General features: G+C 44.6%; 1 protein-coding gene across 2 annotated transcripts in view; it reads right to left on the bottom strand.

Annotated features, from left to right (window-relative positions):
- The window catches only part of LOC115362675 (nuclear receptor coactivator 3-like), a 59,047-nt gene that overhangs the window by 14,054 nt on the left and 21,608 nt on the right, over positions 1-23,385 (bottom strand). For both annotated transcript variants that reach the window (XM_030056704.1, XM_030056705.1), the window contains exons 2-6: positions 12,540-12,623; positions 3,990-4,097; positions 2,748-2,908; positions 524-624; positions 257-431 (exon numbers count right to left, since the gene is read on the bottom strand). In XM_030056704.1, coding sequence (XP_029912564.1) covers positions 257-431; positions 524-624; positions 2,748-2,908; positions 3,990-4,078 — 526 coding nt within the window. In that variant the 5' untranslated portion in view covers positions 4,079-4,097; positions 12,540-12,623. The remainder of the gene's footprint in view (positions 1-256; positions 432-523; positions 625-2,747; positions 2,909-3,989; positions 4,098-12,539; positions 12,624-23,385) is intronic.

Below are 23,385 nucleotides of genomic sequence, written 5' to 3'. Positions count from 1 at the left end.
CAGGCTTCCCAGGAGCTCCTCATTATAACGAGAGAGGAGATGGGAAGAGAGAAGCATGAATAAATAACGGAGTGTGTTTATGTTGATGTGTGTGTGTGTGCAGCGGTTGTAACCTCTCAAAGTTTGTTTTATACGGCGTCCCTGTGGAAGATGTCAAAGAGGGTTTACTTTTTCAAGCCGACGTTGCGGCTTCCTGGCGTGAGCGTAGCGCGTGTGTGTGTGTGTGTGTGTGTGTGTGTGTGTGTGTGTTTCTCACCACTGGTCTTGGGCAGGTTCTTGTGGAACTCCTCCCTGTCCTCCTCGTGGAGGATGTTGTAGACGCTGGTGTTGATGAGCTCCTCCTGTTTGTACTGCAGGTACTGTGTCACGTTGTCGGACACAAACACGATGCTGCCTTCCCGGTTCACCACAAACAGGAAGCCGTCCAGAGCCTGGGGGCAAAGCAACAGGAAGTCACCGCCGGCCAATCACGCGGCCGACTGACCGATCCAGCGGTGAAAGTGCATCGCCTGATCGGACTCACCTGCAGCAGGAGCGGCCCCAGGTGGTCCTTGTCGATGACCCCCTGACCCGTGGAGGACACGTCTGACTTTTGCACGTCGTCATCGCTGGACGAGGCTTTTCCTGCGTGGGGAGAAAGGAAGGAAGAGGGTGATGAGAGGAAATGCATGACAAGATCGGAAAAAAAAAAAAAAAAAAAAAAAAAAAAAAGCGCCGTCTCCAATCCAGCTGCCTGCGAAGGAACGAAGGTGAAAACGCCAAGGTGAGAGCAGAGATACCTGAAACTACACAGCAAGGCTGCCAGCCATTCACTGAGCTAGCTGCACCAGCAGGGGGCAGCGTTTCTCAACCTTCCCCCTTTTTTTTTTTTTTTTTTTGATTAAAACTACAGGTGAGGAGGGAGACGGACGGAGGCAGGTTTCTCTGAGGAGTCTGTCAGGAGGAGTAGAGGGCTGGGTGCGTGTGGAGCAGGTAGCAGCCGTCCTCATGCTTTATATTCAGTGTCAGACTCTGAGGGACTGTCTGGTAGGCTGGGGCTGAGAGAGAGAGGAGAGAGCGAGCTAGAGAAACTGAGGAAGCTGTAATGGTGCAGGGGCAGGAGCTAAGGCACCTGAATTAATGGAGGACTGAGGGAGAAAGAGAGAGAGAGAGAGAGAGAGAGAGAGAGAGAGGACCAGGGTTGTGGACGGCTTTGGTGCTGTGAGTAAACTGTGTTACTGTATTAATGCGGGGCTAGGTCTGAGAAAGAGGCGGAGGCTGCTAGGCTACAGGAATCATTCCATCTGATTAGCTCCCAAGGGGCACAGATACCCACACAAAGGACAAAAAAAAAAAAAAAAAAGAAAGAAAGAAAAAAGAAAGAGAAAAAAAAAACAGCCACTGTTGCCTACTGCCAAGCACTGTGAAAATAGGTAGAAAGAGACTGAAAGAAAGAAAATGAAAAAAGGAGGAGAAAGCGACAGACAAATGTATATGTAGAGAGAGAGAGAGAGAGAGAGAGAGAGAGAGAGAGGCAGGCTGTGCTCCATCGGCTCACTCAATATCTTAAGATGCTGGGAGCAACCTGAAGATGCTGCAACTCATTGTGCTGCAATACAGATGAGACACAAGCCAAAAGAATAAAAAAAAATAAAAAAAAATAAAAAAAAGGCAGGAGGAGGAGGAGAGCAAGAGGAGGGAGCAGAGCGCATTAAATCTAATTGAGACGACAAACAGGGAAGACTGACTGCAAAAAGAGCAAAATGAAGAATGGCAGAAAGAGCAATTGAGAGTGAGGAGAGGAGAGGAGAGGAGGAACAGGTATAAACAAAAAAAAAAAAAAAAAAAGAGAGAGAGAGAGAGACTGGTCTAAAGCCCCCGTGTCATTTCTGTCTTCACTTCCTGTAACTATGGCAACCTGTCAGCAGCCAGTCAGGGCCAGCTGTAGCCTCTTCCCCTTCCTGTCGAGGTGGCAGACACTGACTGAGCCGAGCAGAGACACACAACAAAAACCAGCCATAGGCACCCGTTCACCTTCACCTCCCCTCCTCAGCGCCGCCGATTCACCTTGAACGGCCAAAAAAAAAAAAAAAAAAAAAAAAAAAAAAATGCAAACTGCGAAGACGTCTGAATCTTGGCCGTTCCAAATATTTCCACTCTGTGGCGCGCGAGCAGAAAGCGGCGATTGTAACCCTGGGGCTGTTTGAATTTGAGACAATGCTGCTCGCTGTGCAAATGACCACTCCACAATGAGCGCAAAATTATGACAGCAGCTGTAATAGAACTAATAATTTGGCAGTTCAGCTGAACGCATGGGCAAGTGATTACCTGCAAACTTCAATTAGACAGCCCCTGGCAAGGCCGGCACACAGCTGTGCAGCCGCGCGCGCGCACACACATGCAAACACACACACACACACACACACACACACACACAAATGACAGGTTCACAAAGCACTGCCAGTGTTTCCTCCCAAACATAAACAGTTGAGGCTGTGAAATTAGTGGGAGATGAATGACGGATTCGTCCTTGCACCTGGGCTCAGAGGAGGCACGTGCTGGCTCGGGACGCCGCTAACACCCAGCTGTCCCTCGCCCGTCTCTCTCTCTCCCTCTCTCTCTCTCTCTCCACCAGCACCTTTTTGTCACTGTTTTCTACCATCGGTCCGTCCACAACTGTCTCCCAGCGCAGCCCGACCAAGTTCTCAGATGCCGGCGGTGGCATCACGCCTGTGATCTGTGATCTCAGGCCACCGGGTCCCACTCACCCTGCTCTTTGATCTGGCGGATCTGGCGCACCGTCTCTTTGAGGATGGCGCACTTGTCGGGCTTGACGTTGAAGTTGTCAATGTCGCTGAGGTTGGCAGAGATCAGCTCCGCCAGCTCCTCGATGTATTTGCTCTCCTGCTCCCGCCGCCTCCTCTCACACCTGCAGAGGGCAACGTGCAGGAGATTAAGCGGTGATCACACCATTCTGCCTTTTTTTTTTTCTTTTTTTTTTTTACTCGAAGTACCTGCGCCCTTTTGACATTAAAGTCGATGGGGAGCAGCGGCGAGGCAGACGGAAAGTAGCTGCTTTGAAAAAGAGCTGAAGCTGGAGTTTGAAAAATGTGAAAAAGTTCAACTTTTTAGAGCAGAGGTCATGATACTGATCGCCCTTTTTTTTTATGAGTGCGCCATGAAGAAGAGGCAGAGTTTGAAATGTTCTGGATAGTTTACAATAAAAAAATGAGTCTTCTTAGTCTTAGTCTTTTTTTAATCAAGCATTTTTGTATTTTTGTCTATTTCAGTGCCATGCTGCAAAGCTAATTTTCCCTTTGGGATAAACAATATTGAACCATGAGAAATCCTGTGTAAAAGTTGGCAGTAGCTGTTACCCTGATGGGAGCTCATGTGTTGTGGGACTTTTTTATCATGTGCTTTCAAGCTGTAATGGGGGTGTGAATCTTTGCCTTATACAGCAAATCAATTCGATCCACAATTCATTAGCTGGCGATTCAATTGAACAACAACTTTTCTTACTTGGAAGGATTCAAATCAGCAATTTGATTCAGCACATTCAGCTAAAAAAAATTATATCAATTAAATAAGCATGTACAACTTTTTTTAAAATGAGATTAAAATTTAGACATAATAATCACTTAAACATTATAAAGTACAGTGACAACAAAGTTTCAATTAATAGCATCTCATTAGATCTTTTTTTTTTTTTTAAATTGTGAATGAACTGATTCAAATAGGCCAAAATCCAAATGATTTATATTCTGTATTTCTTTGCAGAGATATACAGTTAAATTGGCTTAATTTATAACCAATCTATCGATGCAATCAATCTTATTAATTTTTGATTTTTTGATAATTTTCACAACAACATTTTGGTTGTCACTCACTGCAAATCAAAGAAGCGACCAGGTGTCCTGGGCGAGAGAAACCACTGACCCAGTAGCCCAGTTTCCTCCATCTCTCTCTCTCTCTCTCTCACACACACACACACACACACACACACTCACCCCAGACTAGGCGTGTCACAAGTGGAGAGCTTGCGTTTCCGGCTTTCTGAACTCAGAGGCTCCATGGAGTTCTCCCCCAGTCCGCTCATCGTGCACACATATCAGCACCTGAGAAGCAGCAGCACATGCACCCAGGCGTAAATAAGGCACGGATACAGTCTGACAGGGATTATATAGTCCCGATTACCCTTTGTTTTATGGAGGTAAATCTGGCAGGAAGTAGAAAAGGGAATTGTCCTTTTGAACTCAATAAGAAATTAGCAGCATCGAGGTGGGGTGGGATACGGTGCGCAGCAGCACACACCAGGGTAATATATGCTTATATCATGCAAATCATATTCTCTTGGCAGAGATTGACTAACCTAAACATGTCTCGTCTGCCTTCTCCTCCTCCTGTGAGAAAACCAGAGTAAGCATGTGAGGCTGTGTTTGTGTGTCTGTGCATGAACGAGTTCTCCAGCTCATATGATACACACACACACACACACACGCACAAGCACACGCACACACACACAGGATTAGCGGCGTCTCTGATGGTAAGCCACGCTGCACAACTAACCCTGTTAGACAGGCGTCTGTCTCCCACAATGCATCACATTCTGTCTACAGGAAGTGGGATGATAAAGGTTGCAGGGAGGAGAGGCGGATGGGAGGGAAGGAGAGAAGAGGAAGAAGAAGCAGATGAGGAGAGGGGGGGAGGAAGGAAAGGAGGGAATAAGGAAGGGAGGGAGCGACAGAGGAGCTGGTGCTGTGAAGCGTGCTCTGATTGGTCACTTTCTTTGCCACAGTGACAGCAGCCGACACTGGGGAAAGGTGGGAGAGAGAGAGAGAGAGAGGAGAGGAGAGGTTGGTAAGCAGGGAGGGAGAAAGGAAGGAAAGTAAATGAAGAGGAGGGAGGGAGGGAGCGAACGGGGCGGGAGACGGAGATAGTGAGGATACAGAGAAAATGCAGACGAAGAAAAAAAATATAGGAGGGGGAATCAGAGCGAATAGAGATGGAGGAGGAAGTGAAGGGAGGGCGCTGAGAGAAAGAGAGATAAAGGCTCGTCAAGGAAAGACAGGGAGGGAGGGGAACAGGTGAAGGAAGAGAGACGGAGGAGGAGGAGGAGGAAGTGGAGGAGCAGACAGTTGCGGTGGGAGATGTTTGACTGTGTGTTTTGAATGTATGTGCGGTGCGCGCCCAGAGAGAGAGAGAGAGAGAGAGAGGGCTGAGGACTCGGGTACCCCTCTTAACCTTCACAGCCTGAGCAGCTTTTTCATCCCATTGATTACATGGTTATCCTCTGACCAGGGCACTGCCTCTCCTGCATCGCAAATCAGGCCAGCGGCGGGGGAGAGACGCCGGCCTGTTATTTAATCATCAGGCGTCATCATCTCAAACTCCTCCTCGACGGATCAGAACAGCCCACGGAACGGAACACCTCATTACTTTTCGCCCCTCTTGTTTAATGCAAATACCGGGTTTTAATATGTTTCGCACCAGGTTTCTTATTAGGTGCAGATGACAGGCCTCCTGAGTTTTTAAATAAATAAATAAATAAATGAATAAATTAATAAATAAATGGATAGATAGATAAATAAATAATAAAATAAAATAATAAAATAAAAAATAAATAAAATAAATGAATAATATAGCGTATACTGCCATCAATTAAATAAAAAAATAGGAAAAATAATAAATACAATAAATCAAAAAACAAATAAAAAGGTTATCTCATATTTGTCTTACTTTATTATTTATACATTTTCTGATTTAGAAAATAAGAAACATGAAAAATAATAACAAATAAAACTGTAAATGATAAAAATATAATTTGAGAATAAAAAATATATATATATTTCAAAAAATGTAGTGAACGGGCAGAAAATTTCTGAGCCTGAAAAGCCGTCCGATGAATCTGAAACAGATTCATGAACGAAAAAGCCTGGATCGATTCTCTTAATCGTAAACTGTGTGCTCAGGCTCACAACAATATCATATGCAGCTGAAACAAGTGGTGAAAACACCTTTTTAGCGAGACAGAATCAATATGAGGCTTGCTTTCATGCATGCCTTGAAGATCAGGCAATCCACAAGTGTATTCCACGCAAGACAACAATGGGGAATACTCATGAATATCCTTGTAAGAGCACAATGAGCAGAGTTGCTCTGAAGATGCGCGGCTCCTCTTGCTCGATCCCTCCCGTTCTCAGTTTCTTTCAAATCGCTCTTTTAATCTCTCCCCTGAACACCTCCCTCCTGTCTGTCTCGCTGCCTTTGTCTGCTTACCTACCTGCCCGCCTGTCTGCTTCCCCACTTGCCTAGCCTGTCTGCCTCCCTGTGCGTGCGTGTGTGTGTGTCTGCCTGTCTGTCGCTCATCTCGGGATGAAAGTCCTGCTTGAAATCTGATGAAACCTGCCACGAGGGAGAGGAGCAGGCGAGGAGGCAAAAAGCAGAGAGGGGAGGTATAAAGGTGCCGGGTTCAGAAACTGTACAGCTAACAGGAAGCGTTTGAGTCAAACTCGGTCTCTGCTCGTCTGCCGATCGAGCCCGCCCGCCCGCCCGCCCGCCTACTGATGGAGTTCTCAAAGGGGGGAGTGCTCTAATTGCGGAGTGAATGAGGCGGCCCCAGAGAATGGTTGATTAGGAGGCTGCTGAATGCCCCAGGGAAATGGGTCACCTCCAGTCTGGCGCAGGCCGCCCGCTTTTCCAGTGCAGGGAGAAAGTCAATTACACGCCACAGGCAGTGGGGCCTGGTGGCAGAGAGGCAGCGAGGCTGTGGTGGGTACAAAACAGCAGCAGGGGGCAGCGGGAGGGAGACGCGTTAAAAGCAAAATGGGAGCGGGTGAGTGTAGTAAAGGGACTGGAAGAGGGAGAGGACGGGGTGGAAATTTTGTGCGAGTGAGATATGGTAGATCATCAGGAGGAAAAGGTGAGACGACGCAGAGATGAGGAGGACGGAGGAGGCACAATTGGGACGCACGTCACATTACACCAGAGCCGAGAGTGAGAAATAGACGGGCCTATTCCCCTGGCGATGCAGACTACGCACTTACTGCTGATGTTCATTAAAGACTATAGACTATTGGTGTATCATATAGTTGATGATGACTGGAAGGCATTAATCAGAGCCAGAGGCAATAGTGGGAAGCAGTTAATCAGAGCCGTTACTAGGCAGCAGCTGCTCGGCGGCTTGTGGTTGCGCCGTGGAAACAAACAGGAACAGAGGAAGGAAGGAGGCTCCTGAACAATCGAACGGTCACGGGATGATCTTCTGTCAAATGCACAAATGGAGGGCATGTACGAATCCACAGGAATGCTGCTCTTCAGGTAACAGGCGCTGCACTAAACTCTCACCCTAAAGCAGAGTAAAGTCTGACCTGGTTCTCAACCCTAATCTTGACCCGAGCCATTTCACGGGGTCGACTTAACCGGGCTGACCCTTTCACGCTGACAGTCGACCCGTGTATTTTCCGGGTCACTAAACTGGTGTGAAAGGGGCATCGCTCGAGTCCGCCGTGTTTTTGGCATCGCCTGTGCTCCTGCGGCCTGTTTTCAGGACGGCAGACCTGCCAGTGACCCCCGAGCCTGACGCCCACAGGGGGAGCCGTGCTCACCGGGATCCATGCAGACGTCATATCAAATTTAAAAGACCACGCGACGCAGCTCATCTTTTAAAGGAACAGTTTACACAAAATACAAAAGAGATACATATTTTCCAGATCTCTCTTTACTCCAGTGCAGCAGGACTGGATGGGTTTTGTTTTGCGAAGCACAAATGGACAAAAATTTATAAAGGGGGGAAAAAACACACTCAAAATAATCAACAACCCTCTGGGGTGACAAATTCTTTTTGGGAACTATCTCCTGCTGAAGAACACCAGTTAACTATATGCACAAACTAGAAGTGGATGCATATAGTTTGCTGGTGTTCTTTGGCATTGAATTGTTCTCAACAAAACTCTGTCCCAGAAGGCTGTGGATTTATGTGGATTAATGCACTGTTGTTGTTTTTCACCTGTACATTTTTGATGAATTGAGACCCACAGAAACACCCATCCAGGCTCATTCTGTTGAAGTAAAGGGAGACTGGAAACCTCACCAAATCACACAGAATCTATCAGGATGGACAGACTGCACTAGCGGTAAATGGGAAAATGTCTCTCTGTCTCTTTTTTTTTTTTTTTTTTTTTTTTAATATTTTGGGTTAACTGTTCCTTTAAGCCAAGCAGAAACCATGAAATCCAGTTGCAGCCAACTTCACATCTTACGGGATAAACACTGTAAAAACTCAAAATCTTACTAAGAATATTTGTCTTATTTCTAGTCAAAATATCTCATTACACTTAAAATAAGACATGATCACCTCAGAAGTAACTTGTTTGAGACAGTTTTCACTTGTTTCAAGTGAATTTTCACTTGAAAATTTGCTTGTTTCATTGGCAAAATTTGCCAGTGGAAAAAGTGAAAATTCACTTGAAACAAATGAATATTGTCTAAAAACAAGTTATTTCTTAGGTGATCATGTCTTATTTTAAGTGTAATGAGATATTTTGACTAGAAATAAGACAAATATTCTTGGTAAGATTTTGAGTTTTTGCAGTGAAGATGCAGCAGGACAGAGAAGGAGAGGAGGCAGGTAGGTTTTTACCCCCCGGTTACAGGCCTAACTTCAGTGTGTTTGCTGAGAAAATGAGCATGAATGATTTAGGGTGGCGGACGGGGCCCCAACAAGCCTCTTTTCTCATCACTGATGGTGCCTGAGTGTTTGAAACCCATTAGGCAGCTGTTTATGAGCATGACCACACTCTGAGGAGAAGAGGGAGGCCGACAAAACGCAGACAGGAAGGAGAGGGAGACGACACGACGGAAGAGATATGACAAGCGGGGAAATAAGGCAGAGACGGTGCGACTGTGGAGGCGAAGAGGAAGAAAGGCGGACAAATGGGAACAGACGGAGGAAGACGGAGGTATTGGCGTGCGGATGGAGGATGAAACAAAGTTAAGATGCAGCATTTGAGACGGGCAGACAAGGGCGACTGGAATCAATCGCCCTTGATTGGAATCAATAGACCAGGGGGAAAAAAAATCTTTGAAGTTTACTCATAACGCAACTGGCTGATTATAACAGATCAATTCATACTGTGTATTAGGGTTAGACAGAATTAAGTGGATTATCAATATATTGGGCTGAGATCTGCCATTTCTGAAGATCAGAAAGAGCGCGTCTATATCTGCCCTCTCTGATATGACAGAGGGTTAGGGTCTTTTCTTTATTTATTTTTAAATCATTTATTACGATTATTATTTTTAAATTGTTTGAAAGTATCACTCTCTTTATTTTGCATTTCTAATATTTTCTTTGCAATATTTTTTTTTCATGTATTCAAGCAGTTAATCAAAACACATTTACTCATTTTTTTGTTATTTTTAAATTGAGAGATACTGAATAGCAGCACAAACTACTGGCTGCTGGCAACTTTAATTTTTTTTAAAAAGTAATCTGTATTAGTCTTAAAAACCCATATTGTTGTCATAACAGGCAGATACTTCAAAATAAAGTTGCTTTCTTTGGTAGTGGTGGAGTGGACCATCTCCGCGAGAGCAGATTTTATCGCTCAAATGTCTTGAAAAATGAGTTTGCAGCAACATTCAGCAGCCAAAACGATTCAGAGCCATGGATTTTCAGACAATATTTTCTGACAATGTTTTGTGACACATGAACAGGTTTTTTTTTTTGTTTTGTTTTGTTTTTTCTTTTCAGTGCAATGAGGGACAAAGACGGAGGAACAATGGGAGGAGGAACAGGAGTTTTGTGCGTACAGCTGTCAGTTCACCTTGAACATTATTTTCGTATTCATGTCACACTGTATTTACCTAATTCATGGCTTACTTTGCCATGAGGACTTTGTACCAAGCGGCATTCTTTCGCTCTTCTGTCAGTCAAAAGAGTCGCACACAAATTGTGAGAGACTGGCTTTTGTAGTCCTTCAGCGGGCGCAGTGAGACAAGCAGCGCTCGAACAGGACAGAGCAGAGACGAACGACAGACTCCGGGAGAGCGGAGTAACAAGAATGAACAGCAACTCCAACTAAAATCAACAAATTGTGTTCAGAAGGAGAGAGAGAGAGAGAGAGAGAGAGAGAGAGAGAGAACAAAGTGGAGAGATGATAGACCACCCACGACAGAATGAGTCACAGCCGAGGAAAAACCACAGTGCAACAAACAAGTGTGTATAGGAAAGAGTTACTGGGTGCAGACATGAAGCACACAAGGGGGGGGGGGGGGGAACGCCAGCCTAACTTTAATCTACGTGCTACTTGGACAGTAAACAGACAGCTTTAATCCCGCTGAAACACTGCTGGAATTATCTGGGGATTCCCCGGCGAACATCCATGTCGTCTCTGCCGCGGCAAGTCAGCAAACTGAAACTCTCATCATGTAAGAGCTTCAGGGCTGGTTTGGTTCAACATGTTTTCACAGCACACGGGTCACGACAGCTTGCATCAATAGAAACAACCTAAACGGTGTGAGCAGAGCTTAACCATCCTGTTACCATCACATTTCCTAGCATTTTTTTTTTTTTTTTTAAAAAACCTCCAGCAAATGATTAGAATAAAAATAGTGACCCAAGTTTATGAGTCAGGTATTTGATGTGGGTTGCTGGCTACCTAAATATAACATAAATAAAACAGAACATCTCCCACTCACCCCTCCTTACACATCAAAGTTCTTGTGGGAGTCATGTTTTTTCCTCCCAAATGTCACAAAAACTGGACCGGCTCTGGCGCTAATACAGGTGTGGTCGTGTCAAGTGGGGGCCTTAAATGTTCAAACAGCCTGGGTCAAATGGAAAAGAAACACAGATGGGTACCAAATGTGTACAGGATATTGAAAACATATCATCACGTTAACTTTATGTTGACCCGTTGTCCCCGTTACATTAGGGAAAGTTACTAAATATGAAGAAACAATGAAAAAAACAAAACAAAAAAACAATGTTAATGGTTGATTTAAAGACCTTAAACACTGAATGGGGTCAAACTGACTCCAAAGATAATAGCAGGGTTAAAATACAAGCAACTACACAGCACCTGGGGAGACTAATAAAAGAAACCCCACATATGCATTAAGTTAAAACAGCGCACTACAATGCAGATTTATGATTTATTTAACGTATTATGACTGAACTAATGCACGTGTTGTGAAAAATGCTGTGTTGCTCAGCTGTATCATTTTCTTTCTTTTTGCACAGCTGTATAAGGTTTAGCGTGCAGTGTGAGTTTATGTTGACAGTTAAATACCAGCGCAGTTTCATATCTGGCTCTCTCCAACACTGACAGACAGCAGAAAAGGGGCGGCGGCAGCCACAAAACTTCCTGTGTGTTGTTATAAGTGTCTCTCACTTCATTTTTTTTTTTTTTTTTTTTTTTTTTGGAGGGGGGTGAGACTATGGAGGCGGGACGGTGGAATTGGGAGGTGGTGGTTGGTTAGTGGCAAAAAAAAAGGGAGAGAAAGAGAGAGACAAGGAGAGACAGAGAGTTGGGCGATGCAGACAGCCCAGCCGCCGCCTCCCCGCTCTTTCATAATCTCTGTTGACAAAACAGAGGCGCACGGCCCCAGCCTGGCCATGATGTAAATTCACACCAGCGACACGAGCGGAGCTGCAGCTGCAAGCCGCTCGGGCTCCTCTCACGAGCCGGAGGAGGTTCCGCCGGGTTTCGGGCGCATAAATCAAAAAGGAGGAGAGCGGCGCCTCTGCTTGACGTCTGAACGGAGACAGCAGGCGTGGTTTTCCACTTTGAGGTGGTTCTGCTGATCTGAGTCGCTCTGACACAATGCGGCAGAATCCTGGAGTCACCTGCACCTCCTCTGTGTCGCCCTCCCTCCTCAACTCGCCCTGATCCTCCTCCCGTTCATGACCAATATCTTCTCTGCCTGGAAGCAGCCTCGTCCTCCACCTCCCCCCCCCTCCTGCAATATCGCTCGCTGCCATCTATGCAAGGGGGGCGTGTCTGCAGGAGAGGGTTTGTGAGCGTGCGAGTACGTGAGCCACAGAGAGTGTGAGGTTCAGATACATCCGGATATGTTTGTTTGTGTGCGTGTGTGTGTGGCTGTGTGTGTGTTGTCACCTGCAGACAGGGGTGAAGATTAATGCTCTGTTTCAGTCTCTAAGGCAGGTAGAGCAGAGAGAATAATTTGATTTCTCCTCCCGTCTCCCCGCTAGCGATCCTGTCCCTCTCTCTGTTCCTACTCATCCTCCTCTCCCTCTCTTCGTTTAGCTTTTGTCACCACCTTCCTCCAAAACCACCATCGGTACAACAATGTGCAACCCACCTCAATTTTTTTCTTTAAATTAAGAAAAAAAAAAAACAGTTCCCAAAACATTTGCCTCAGAAAAAAAAAAAAAAAAACACAGCTACACTTTTTTTTTTTTTTTTTTTTTTTTCTTCCACTCTTCAGGTCAGGATGTTGCAACAATGTGGCAACAACAAGAAACTGTTTCTGGCAAACAAGTCAACCTAAACCCAGCAGCGTTGCCATGCCAACCGCATGGGATGCTAGCCCACCTTGTGACGGCGCCGAGATGACGGACGATCTGATCCTCCCCCTCGCTACGGGGGTGTGGTCTTATCTTGGCTTGTCGATGGAGTCTGGAGAGGACACACACACAGAAACACACACACACACACACACACACACACACACAAAGAAGATAAGGAATCGTGCTTAACGGTGCATATTCATTATGGCGGTATTAATGAATAACAGGCAGCATCATTAAGCAGTCGTAAAGAAAGCGCAGGAGCAGCGTTAACACCTCGGTGAGCCGTGCCTCACTATATGCTTTTGTCTTAATAAGGAGTGCGCACATACACAGCAAACACTGCCAGCCTCCTATGCATTTGCTTCAACACACAGACCACTCCCTCAGCCAGACCAACACACACACACACACACACACACCACCTTCACACGCACCCACACACAAAAAGGGGATGTTGAGACACAAGTTGTACAGGAAGCCGGAGGATGAAAACGTGAGAGCGGCAACAGCTACTGTAAGTTTGCCAGCAGATGTGATGCAGCGAGAAACTACAGGTACCCTGCTGCTTTCACAGAGTCAGACGCCGGCGCTTAAAAAAAAAAAAACCCGCCCGAGAGGAGGAAGAGCGCACTTCCAAGATGCTTCACGTCTTTCCGCTAATTTGCATCGACGATCCATACAATTCGAGCCTTTGTTGGCAAAGATCTTCAACAGTTTTTGGACTCGGAGCAAGAGCTCGAAAACAGACAATTATCTCAAATCTCTGCTCTAATCCCAGAAGCACATAATAGGCTAATTTGTGTCCATTTAGATCCTGATAAGGAAGAGTATGGATGCATGTGTGTGTCTGTGTGTGTGTGTGTGTGTGTGTGTGTTTCGGCCATGCTGAGTGCTTGTAGTAGCTCGAGTGTTCTGTCTGAACAATCATAAGAGAGTATCCCGTGGGGGTAAAGAGTGCGTAACCATGGAGAAAGCTGGGCGTTTCCATGACACCCTGTCATCAGTGCAGCAAGCCGCCAGGATGTCTCATGTTCATCTGTCACTGCGCATGAATGTGTGTGTATGAGTGTGTGCATGTGTGTGTGTGTGTGTGTGTGTGTATGCATGCAAGCAGGCCTACTTTCGACTGGCCGTGTCAGTGCGTTATGTCAACTCCAAACATGCACACACACACGTGTGTCTGCATGCATGTTCATATGGATAAACTCGCGCCTGGTGTGTGTGTGTGTTTGTATGTGTGCGAGCGACTACTCGTCACCATGTGTGTGTTTGTGGCTGCATGTGTGTGTGTGTCAGCGTGTGCCTGAGTGCCATTCACCGTCAGTGACCTGACCGCTGGCTGCACCCCATGATTGGAAGCAGATGGAGGCTATCGGTGTGTGAGTGTGAATGTGTGTGTGTGTGTGTGTGTGTGTGTGTGTGTGTGCTGGGGGGGGAGGCAGAGTCTAGTTTAGGTGATGTATGGACTCTCACACACCAACAAAGACCCTCCTTCAAATGATGTGTTTCTTATTAATTGAAAGGGGAGAAAGAGAGAGTGCAAGTGCGACTGTTTAAGTGAGAAAAATTTATAGCGTGTCTGTGACACAGAGGACTCAATTTTTACCCCCAAAAAAAAAAAAAAGAAAAAAAAAGTGCAACGTGGAGTGCACGAGCAGGGACAAGAAAGCCTTCAGTGGGATCATTACGGCTCTTTGTGTTCACTTTGACACAGCCGTAAAAAAACAGAGTGAATAAATGGTAGTTAGCGGCATGTGGCGCTGCTCACACAGGCGTAAAGCTTTGAATATAAAAGCTGTGTGAATGGGCTTAAGATGCAGAGGTTGAGTCAATGAGTAATGTTAAGCTCGCAGTCACTGAGGCCTTTTTACAGTCTGCCTCTCCTCCTCTCAACATGTGTACCGTCTCTGTTTATCTCCTCACTCTCAATTACACCTCGCCAGAGAGGAGCGAGCCTTTGATTTTTTTTTTTTTTTAACGGTATGAATCGGCGCGTGTGAGCGTATGGTTTCCATACACCTTTTGCAACGTGCTAAATAATTCACGCGGCCGTGTCTTCCTCCTGTTAAACGAACACAACTCGACTTCAAACCGAATTTCAAATAGAGACAAAAAAGGTACGTTTCAATCTTTATTTCCATCGATGGAAGCATTCAGCGTGTGTGTGTTGTTGCTCAGGCGGAAGATTCATGTCTAGAAAGCTGCATACGAGGCTCGGGGTGGGATAGAAAATACTACGAAAAAACATTCTTGTCCAACCAATACAAAAGGAAAGCAGGTATGCTGTCGCTGGTTAACTGGAGTTTGGGAAGTAAGGTAATCTACCTTTCAAAAGTAGAATCGATCCTAGATTACTCTTTGTGATGTAAGGGTTCATTTTGACTCAAATCTTGAGCAGCTTTAACTTTTGTAGTCCTATTTGTACACTGCAAAAACTCAAAATCTTACCAAGATTATTTGTCTTATTTCAAGTCAAAAATGTCTTATTACACTTAAAATAAGACACGATCACCTCAGAAGTAACTTGTTTTTAGACAATTGTCTGTTGTTTCAAGTGAAAATTTGCTTGAAACAAGTGAAAATTTAGAACCCAAGTTTCATTGGCAAAATTTGTTTCTTGTTTCTAGCTAATTTTCACTTGTTTCAAGTGAATTTTCACTTGAAACAAGTGAAAATTGTCTAAAAACTGTTTACTTCTGAGGTGATCATGTCTTATTTTAAGTGTAATGAGATATTTTGACTAGAAATAAGACATTTTTGACTTGAAATAAGACAAATAATCTTGTTAAGATTTTGCGTTTTTGCAGTGTAGTCCAGTGTCACATGAACACTGAAAGCATCAGACAGCCTGTAAGTTAATGTCCCTCATCTGGACTTTTGACCAAGCTACTGATCTGACCCTAAAAACGATTAAATTCCTCCTCATGTCCTGGCTTGAAATGATTTTTTTTCCCTTTTGAAAACTTCTCCTGTCATCCTTAAAAACTGCTAGGGGACACCATGGTGCCAAGGTGAATTTAATTTTTTAATTTCATGTCTGGCAAACAGTTTAATTATGCTTACTACTCTTTTGACGCAAATCAGAAGATCAATATCATTTATCAATAGAAGATCATAAAGACTTCAAGCCGATAGGAAACACTGGACGTACAGAGGTGAAAATGGTATCGAACATCATTCTGAGTAAGTCGGAAAAAGGGTATTTTGCCCTAAACTAGTCAGGAGTATTCCTTTAACATAAAAATAATCCTTTTGAGAGAGCTCACAAGAACAATATTTAACGTGAGAATTGCATTAAAACAGAGAGGAGGCGGTGGAAAACCAGAAATCTCTTGAAATAGTTTGAAAGTCAGACTCGAAACATGCAAATGGCGGCATGACTGAGGGTATTCACCTCAAGAGCTGGCGCGATGTACACTTTCCTGCTCTATAGGATCTGTGGCTTTAAGAGACAACACTCTTATATCAGCCTGTTCTCTGGAGAGCCAGAGTGGAGGAGGCGACAGAGAGAGAGACACACAGATAGGCAAATGACATTCATGCAGATCCACTGTGCTGTTTCTAAGCGATTCTTCTCCCTCGTCTCTCTCTCTCTCTCTCTCTCTCTATCTCTCTCTGACTTTTTGGCAGAACTGTATTTTTCTCTGTGTGTCTTTCTCTTCCTTCTGTTATGGCCGTGAATAAGGGAAATTGTATGTGCTAGCCAGCATACACAACAGCACACATAAAAGTACATTGTGTGTGTGTGTGTGTGTGTGTGTGTGCATTTGTGTGTGTGTGTGTGTGTGTGTGTGTGTGTGTGTATGCGTGCACTCTGGGTGACTCCACTTTAGTTTTGCTTAGCCCAGTCCCCTCCAACAAAACCAGCACTCACACTGGAGCAGAATAGGAGCCAAGCCACATCTTGGCACCTCGCCTCCCCTTAAACAAATCAGACCACAGAGGCTAATAAAAAACGGAGTCCAGAGCCCAGCTTCACAGATGAGGGGGTACCAAAAAGGGGAGCCATTCTCCGCTACCCCACTCCGTCTAAAATGGACCCACACAAGACAGAACGCTGCCTTTCAGCTGGGACAAAAAGTGGCACTCTCTCCACTGTCCTCATCATGCAGGCCTCCTTTTCTCTGCAGTTAAATAGTGCTTTGATGTAATATTCTACTTAACTAGCCTCGGTGAAAACACTCATTGAAAACAAATTGCCCCTTAGTTTGGTGACAAAGTGAGAGTGAACTTTCCATCTTTAGACCAATTACCCCTATCATAGCGGACGGCTGACTGCTGCAAACTTCACAGTCCGGGAAGCGATGAGAGACGGGGGCGGAGGATGAGGAGAGAAGGAGGGTAGAGTCTGGCTTGGGGCAGAAATAGGCCGAGCAGGTCCAAAAAACTCAAACGCATCCAACCATCCAGGGTGTGTCTGCTGTATCCTGCCATCAAAAATCCATTTACATATTCAAAAAAGGAAATAGGCGTTTGCATGAGTCATCCTTTCCAAGAAGGTAGAGGAAACCAAACACACCACACACTGTACTACACTATCCTACACCGCCACAAGCCTATTCAGCTCTAACTGTGGCTGCTTTTGCTGGACCAGTGTTTCTAAAGTGGAGGCGCGTGAGCAAAAAAAAGTGGCGACTGGAGCTCGCAGTCGCGGGGCAACCCTGAATAAAGTGCCAATAAAAGAAATGCAATGCAAAAATCCGGTGAGTTTGTATAATAATTGCTAGAGGCCTCTTTAAAATTTATAGTGTAACATGTGTTTTGAGTGCACGCTAATGAGCTCAAGATAATAAAACAGGCAATGCATTGTCCCTTTGAATTGACTTAATATAAACGAGACCACATTTGACAATTAAAATATAAGTGGAGCACTGCATGCAAGCACGCCTGCTCCTACTGATTGCATGTTTTGTTTTTTATTGTTCACATTCTTTTAAGACAAAAATAAAATCAATCGCCGACAGCCAAGCAGACAAGACTAGTCAGTTGAGCTACCTGGTGTATAACGTGGACAAGGTTTATTTATCTACAATTCGGGGAGCCTGTGCACCTCCTTTATGCTTGTAACTCACACTGATGTAATAGTACATCTTTTTTATTACAGCTAAGTGAGATGAACTCTGCTTATTCAGTGACCGTAACGCCTGATGTCATCTGGATTTTACCAGCCTTTTACTACTCGTACCAGTGTTTTATATTTATATTATTCTGTATTTATGCACAAATAAATACATAAACAAATTCACAATGGTACCTAAAAGGCAAGAGAAGCAGGCGGACGGGTGACCTAATGGTCATAAGTTCATGTTGTGGACCAGGCAGGGAATGTTAATGAGAATCACCCACCAAAGTACATGGAGGCAACACACTTCTGCTGCATTCATAACCACTGGGAACTTGTTTTTTTTTTTTTTGGTTTACGTTAAATTTCTGACCTATGCCAACACTGCGCTTACGGTGTGAAAAACGGATGCCAACGAGAAGAAACTCAGCATTAATCTCTACGGGGAATACCAAAAAGTGCATGCACCAACTTAGCTCAGTCTTTATTGTAAACAGCAATTTTTGTGCACTCTGACATTTCCTGTACTTGAATTGGAGTAACTGGAGCTGGGCAACCATTCAGGTTTGTTTGTTTGGTTTTTTTCCACAAGTCGGAGCTCATTTTTAATGCATACTGAGCTGAAATGAACGCAGTATTAATAAATCCTGCTTCTGTGGTGGTTCAGGGCAGCTCCCATCCTGCAGTCACCATGATCAACAAGTCATCGCAAGTCTATTTATTTGAAGATTAGAGCAACCAGGGAAACGTGGATAATGTAGGCTCAGTCAACTAGCTTGATGGACCCGGCCAGCACCGTGCCTGACCAATTTGACGCCCTAGGCAACATATTCGCTGACAATGCAAAAGACGGCAGGTACAGTAGCAGTGAGGGACCGTGGCGCTTGTCTAATTGTCACTCCCTGGCGCCCCCTCTGGCATGATGGCGCCTATAGCATTTGCCTAACCTGCCCTATTGCATATACACTGGACAAGAAGGTGATGACAGCAAATCAGAACATATAACTTTTAGTCGAAAGACCAAAAGTCTCAACAAGCTCAGTGCGACAATGCGATGAATGGGGTTTGTACGTTTTGGCCTGAGGGTGGCGCTAGAGGAAAGGTTATGAGGTCACCCAAGCTGAGAAGGCTCATCCTTCGAGGAGCACGGAGCTGCTCGCCAAATTTCATGGCAATCCACCCTATCAGCAAAGTACATTCATCAAATCAATATGACAGGGCATTGAAAAATAAGTGATTTATTTTTCTTGGTCAACACGTTGTGTCTGCAGAAGACATTATGTAGATGGAATAAGAGCCTCTTGAAACCCCCTCACTCACTAAGAAGAGAGCACCTGTCAACCAACTTGCTCACTGTGTGAACTTGCAGTCAGGTGTGAATGTGTGCGGCCGTGTTGAGTGGGCACTGCCAAAAAAAGGGGCGTGTGTAAATTGGTGCATGACAGTCAAATGTGGAGACTCAAGACAAAAAACCACTGATACAGCCTGGTCTGTTGTTCAAAGTCATGGATATTCTCCAAAAACGTAGTACCATATAACAGTATTTTGTGGATGACAACTCTGTCATAGTTCTCTGCTGCAGTCCTGTGTTTTGTTTTTTTTTTTTGTTTTTTTTTTTAAGTGTTGATACCTGTGTCCTGTTAAGCCAGTCTGCTCATCCCGCCTCCGGTGTTTCCCGGGCCCCGGGCTGGCAAACCCACGGCTCGCAAGCTGCATGCTCTTGGGAAGCTCCGGGAGGTTCTACCAGTGTGTTCGGTTTGTTTTTTTTTTTCACCATTTTAAAATATAATTCTAATAAATCAAAATGCATTCAAATATTTGACAATACGTTTTCACAGGACATTTTTACCCGAGTGAGAGCCATTGTTTTTTTTGGGTTTTTTTGCAGAACAAAATGCTTGATTTGCTTGATTATGCCGGAAGTCACTGTTGCATTTTAAAGCTTTAAACCTGCAGTGCCACCTCTCCTCTCTCCATGCTGACATGGCCCAGGAGTTTCCAAAAGGTGCTGCATTTGCAAGTACAAACTAAACACACTGAAATGCCAGTCAGAGAAGAAGACTTTGTAGAAAACTTCCACTCTAGAGACGCTCCCATTGGCATCGTACCAGGTGGCATGGAACATTGATCGGACCGTGAGAGATGCCGGTATTTCAGCATTGCTGTGGATGAATCTATTGAGCAACTATCAGGATGAGCCACAGTTGGCCATATTTGACCTGAAAGAGACACTTATGTCTGTTGTAGAGAAGGCAAATTTGCAATTATCAAAACTAACAGCAATAGTCACAGACGGAGCACGAGCTACGATGGGATATGCAAATGGCCCTGTAGGGCTGTGTGAAGTCAATTTTTGGACATTTCATTGGACATTTGGACAACAGAGGTAAGAGAAGACCTATGAAAACGGTTTGGCTATGTCATTTGGCCTTTAAATCACTGTTGCTACTGTAGCGTGGGCATGCATGTGTCATAAAGCAATAGTGTTTTTGGTTTTTTTTTGGGTTCTTTATGCTGTAGTGGTTGGCCACCCCTGCCCTAGCCTGTCAGCTCCCTGTGTCGCCCCTTACCACCTGTACCTGCTTGTGTGTATTTATGTCCTCTGTCTAGTCTTGGTCTTTGTCAGATCCCACTGTTTGTCAGCCCAGCCTGTTCCCATGTGTGGTTCAAGCCTGTCGTACAGTGTGTATTAAAGTTGTCCTCACCACTTAGCCTGCCTCTGCGCCTGCATTTGGGTCGTCTTACCAACACTCCCTGTGACACAAACCATTAAACAGCTTCACTAAACCACTGCAGGACACATCAGACCCGCCTGACAAGCATAAAGTGCGTGCCGAATTCAACGGCGCTGACGCAGACCTACGTCACCTGAACGCAGCCGGCATGTGCCGAGCATGTGTATAACGGCATGACCCCCCCCCTCCGCCTCCAGCACTGAGTGAGAGAGAGAGAGAGTGTGTGTGTGAGGGAAGGGACACATTTCTCCGTGTCAGTGCTGGCTGTAAAGTTGCACAGAGGCAACAAACAGCGCTGATAAGATAAGGATGGTAAAAACACACATGTCCTTATCTGTCACCTTCAGCTGAACCAGGAAGAAAAACAAGAGCCACATGTGGACTAACAATGCAAGCATGTGCATGTGAAGAAATCCCAGGGTCAAAACAAGGATTTACAAAAAAAAAAAAAAAAAAAAAAAAAAAGAACACCCATGACCTGTAAGTCAAGGCGTGTATCAACCTCAGAGCGTAGCCTGTATCATCAAGCGAAGGACTAGGTTATTTAAAATGCCTCATTGGAGCTCATCAATTATGTAAGGGCTATGCATTATCAACCCATGGAGGATCACATCTATGAGACAATTAACCACGAACAAAGTAGCATGGCTGTCATATTTATGCTAAAAGCAATGAATGTCTCTATCTATGGTAAATACTTAAAAGCATCTCGTCAGAACTGAGGCCTAGAGGGGCGCACTAAAGAAAAAAAAGAAAGCGAGGTCCTATGAAAGCAGTAATTGGATGCATTTAATTAGTTAAAGAAAAAAAAAATCATATTATTTCCATGAATTCAGGTGGCCGCTTCTACAGTGTCATCAAACGGGCGAGGTGGTGGATCGTTTTCTTGTGCAGGGACAGACACAGCAGGCTATTGAGACCGCATTACTGTAATGGGTCAATCAATAAGCCACTCCCCTACTTCCATAACCCCGCCCTGATGGTCATTCTGCTGCCACGGCAACAGACAAGAAGATCCACGTCTTACTCACTGTCACTAATTCCTTCCTGCTCGCTGGTTTCCTTCCTTCTCACTGTGAAAACGCTCCTCTAGCTGGATATCATCTCCTCAGCATTAGCAAAGAGTGAATTATTGTGAATGTACTTATTGCCTAATTTAGCATAGTAATGCAAAATACATGAATCCAGCAGGGAACATGAGGAGGGATGAGACGGCTCTCTCCTTGTTTACTCATAATCTACGGTTGATAACAGAGATAAATGGCGTATTTTTAAGGGAACGGTACAGCATTCAGGGGAAAGCGGTAGCACTGCAGTAAAACATTTACGGCCTCAGAGTTCAAAAGCTCCGAGGGCTTTGGGGAGCGCCTGAAGAACGGAGTGATGAACTTTTACAAAAGAACAAAATAAGAGAAGAGGCCGGGCTGTCCAGTCCACAGATATGATGTGACAAGAGGGTCCATCTCAGTGCGGAGCTGATAAGATGGACAGTGACAGATCATATGCCCGTGTCAGGAGCAGAAGAAAGACCGGCAACATCATGTGGCAAGGTGTGACGTCAGCGCGTGGCTCACTGGGTGAAGCAAGACACTGTGAGAAAAAATTCACTGTCAGAGACTTCACCTTTTTGTCGTACCCACCTTCCCTAACCCTGTCTCTCCCACTTCTGCTCCAGTTAGTGACTGTCTTGTGATGTCTTGTGACTGAAGCAGTATTAATTTAGTCAACTTGAATTGCAAATGACTAAAAAAAACTGTGACAAAAACTGAAACTACAACTAAATCTAAATTTCTTGTTATGAAGGCTGATGACAACAACTAATCTTGTGATTGGCCAGATTGCTATTACTGGAACTGTTGCCATTATACAGATCACATCATTTTATATACTTTGTTTACATTTTTCTGAGTGTTAGAGCTGAGAATGTAAGTTGCATTTGTTATACATTTTCTCATTAGTACAAGTAATAGTACTTTTATTTTGAAGTCTCAGCTCAAATTCTCATACAAGTTCCATCAGGCTGCTCTCGCGAGAGTAAGGCTACGTTTACATGTAGTCGGGTATTTTGAGAAACGAATATTTCCCTCCCTCTGTTTTCCAAAATAACATTGTGCACACGGCATCGTTATCAAAAAAGTTTTTGTTTACATCAACCCGCATAAATACGCCGCCGAGCGCCATCATAACTACACCAAGCCTATGGGCGGCGGTGTAGGAAGAAGGAGAAAACCATGCGAGCCAATCAGAAGCCAAACCAGACAGCAGTCCGCCCAAGTCGGACCCAAAACCGGCGATGCTGCTGGCGGTGACACGGACTGGCTCTTTGTGTTGGAGGGAGGAAAATTTGCAAAATTGCTGACCTCTGAGCCCTTATGCATCTCTGCTCCTCGATATAAAAAAGCTGCTGTATTTGAAAATTCAAACAAATGGACAGAAATGCGACTGCTACTGTGAATGCATCCATGATCATTACCATTATAGACATAATATACGTATATCATGTCTATGATCACCATAGCCAAATGTAAACATTGCGTGCACTTTTGGCGCATAATGTGACGTCGGCTGCCTGAAAATCTGTATTTCTCCGATTTTCTCAGTTTACATGCAAACGCGAAACAGGACTTTTCCCAAATCTCCACTTTGGCCGGAGTTTTTAGAAAGAATCGTTTTCAGAGGCAAATTCCTTTGTTTGTGTGTAAATGAAGGGCACAAACAAAGGGAAATGTCTCCGTTTTTAAAAATACCCGTGTATGTGTAAACGTAGCCTAAGAAACTTTAGCAACACCAGCAAGCATCACCATCTTATATGCTTCAGTGAAAAGTTTTGGCAGGTCACAACAGACTTTAATTTGATGCGAAGAATTATAAGGACGCTATAAAGAAATCTCTAAAGACTCTTTCTTTGTAGCATGCAGCCAGTTTGGAGAGTATCGTGCAAGACAAGCAAGAAATAAGGAATTAGGCCTATAAACAGAATGACTCTATTAAAACGACACTGAGTCAACTTGACAGTAACTAAATCCAAAGGAAATGACGAAAATGCGACTAGAATTATTAGTAACACGGTG

Source organism: Myripristis murdjan, chromosome 7, assembly GCF_902150065.1.
Source record: "Myripristis murdjan chromosome 7, fMyrMur1.1, whole genome shotgun sequence".
In the NCBI taxonomy this organism is placed as follows: Eukaryota; Metazoa; Chordata; class Actinopteri; order Holocentriformes; family Holocentridae; genus Myripristis; species Myripristis murdjan.
The sequence above is the reverse complement of the archived record's forward strand: the minus strand, read 5'-3'. Positions and strand labels throughout refer to the sequence as shown.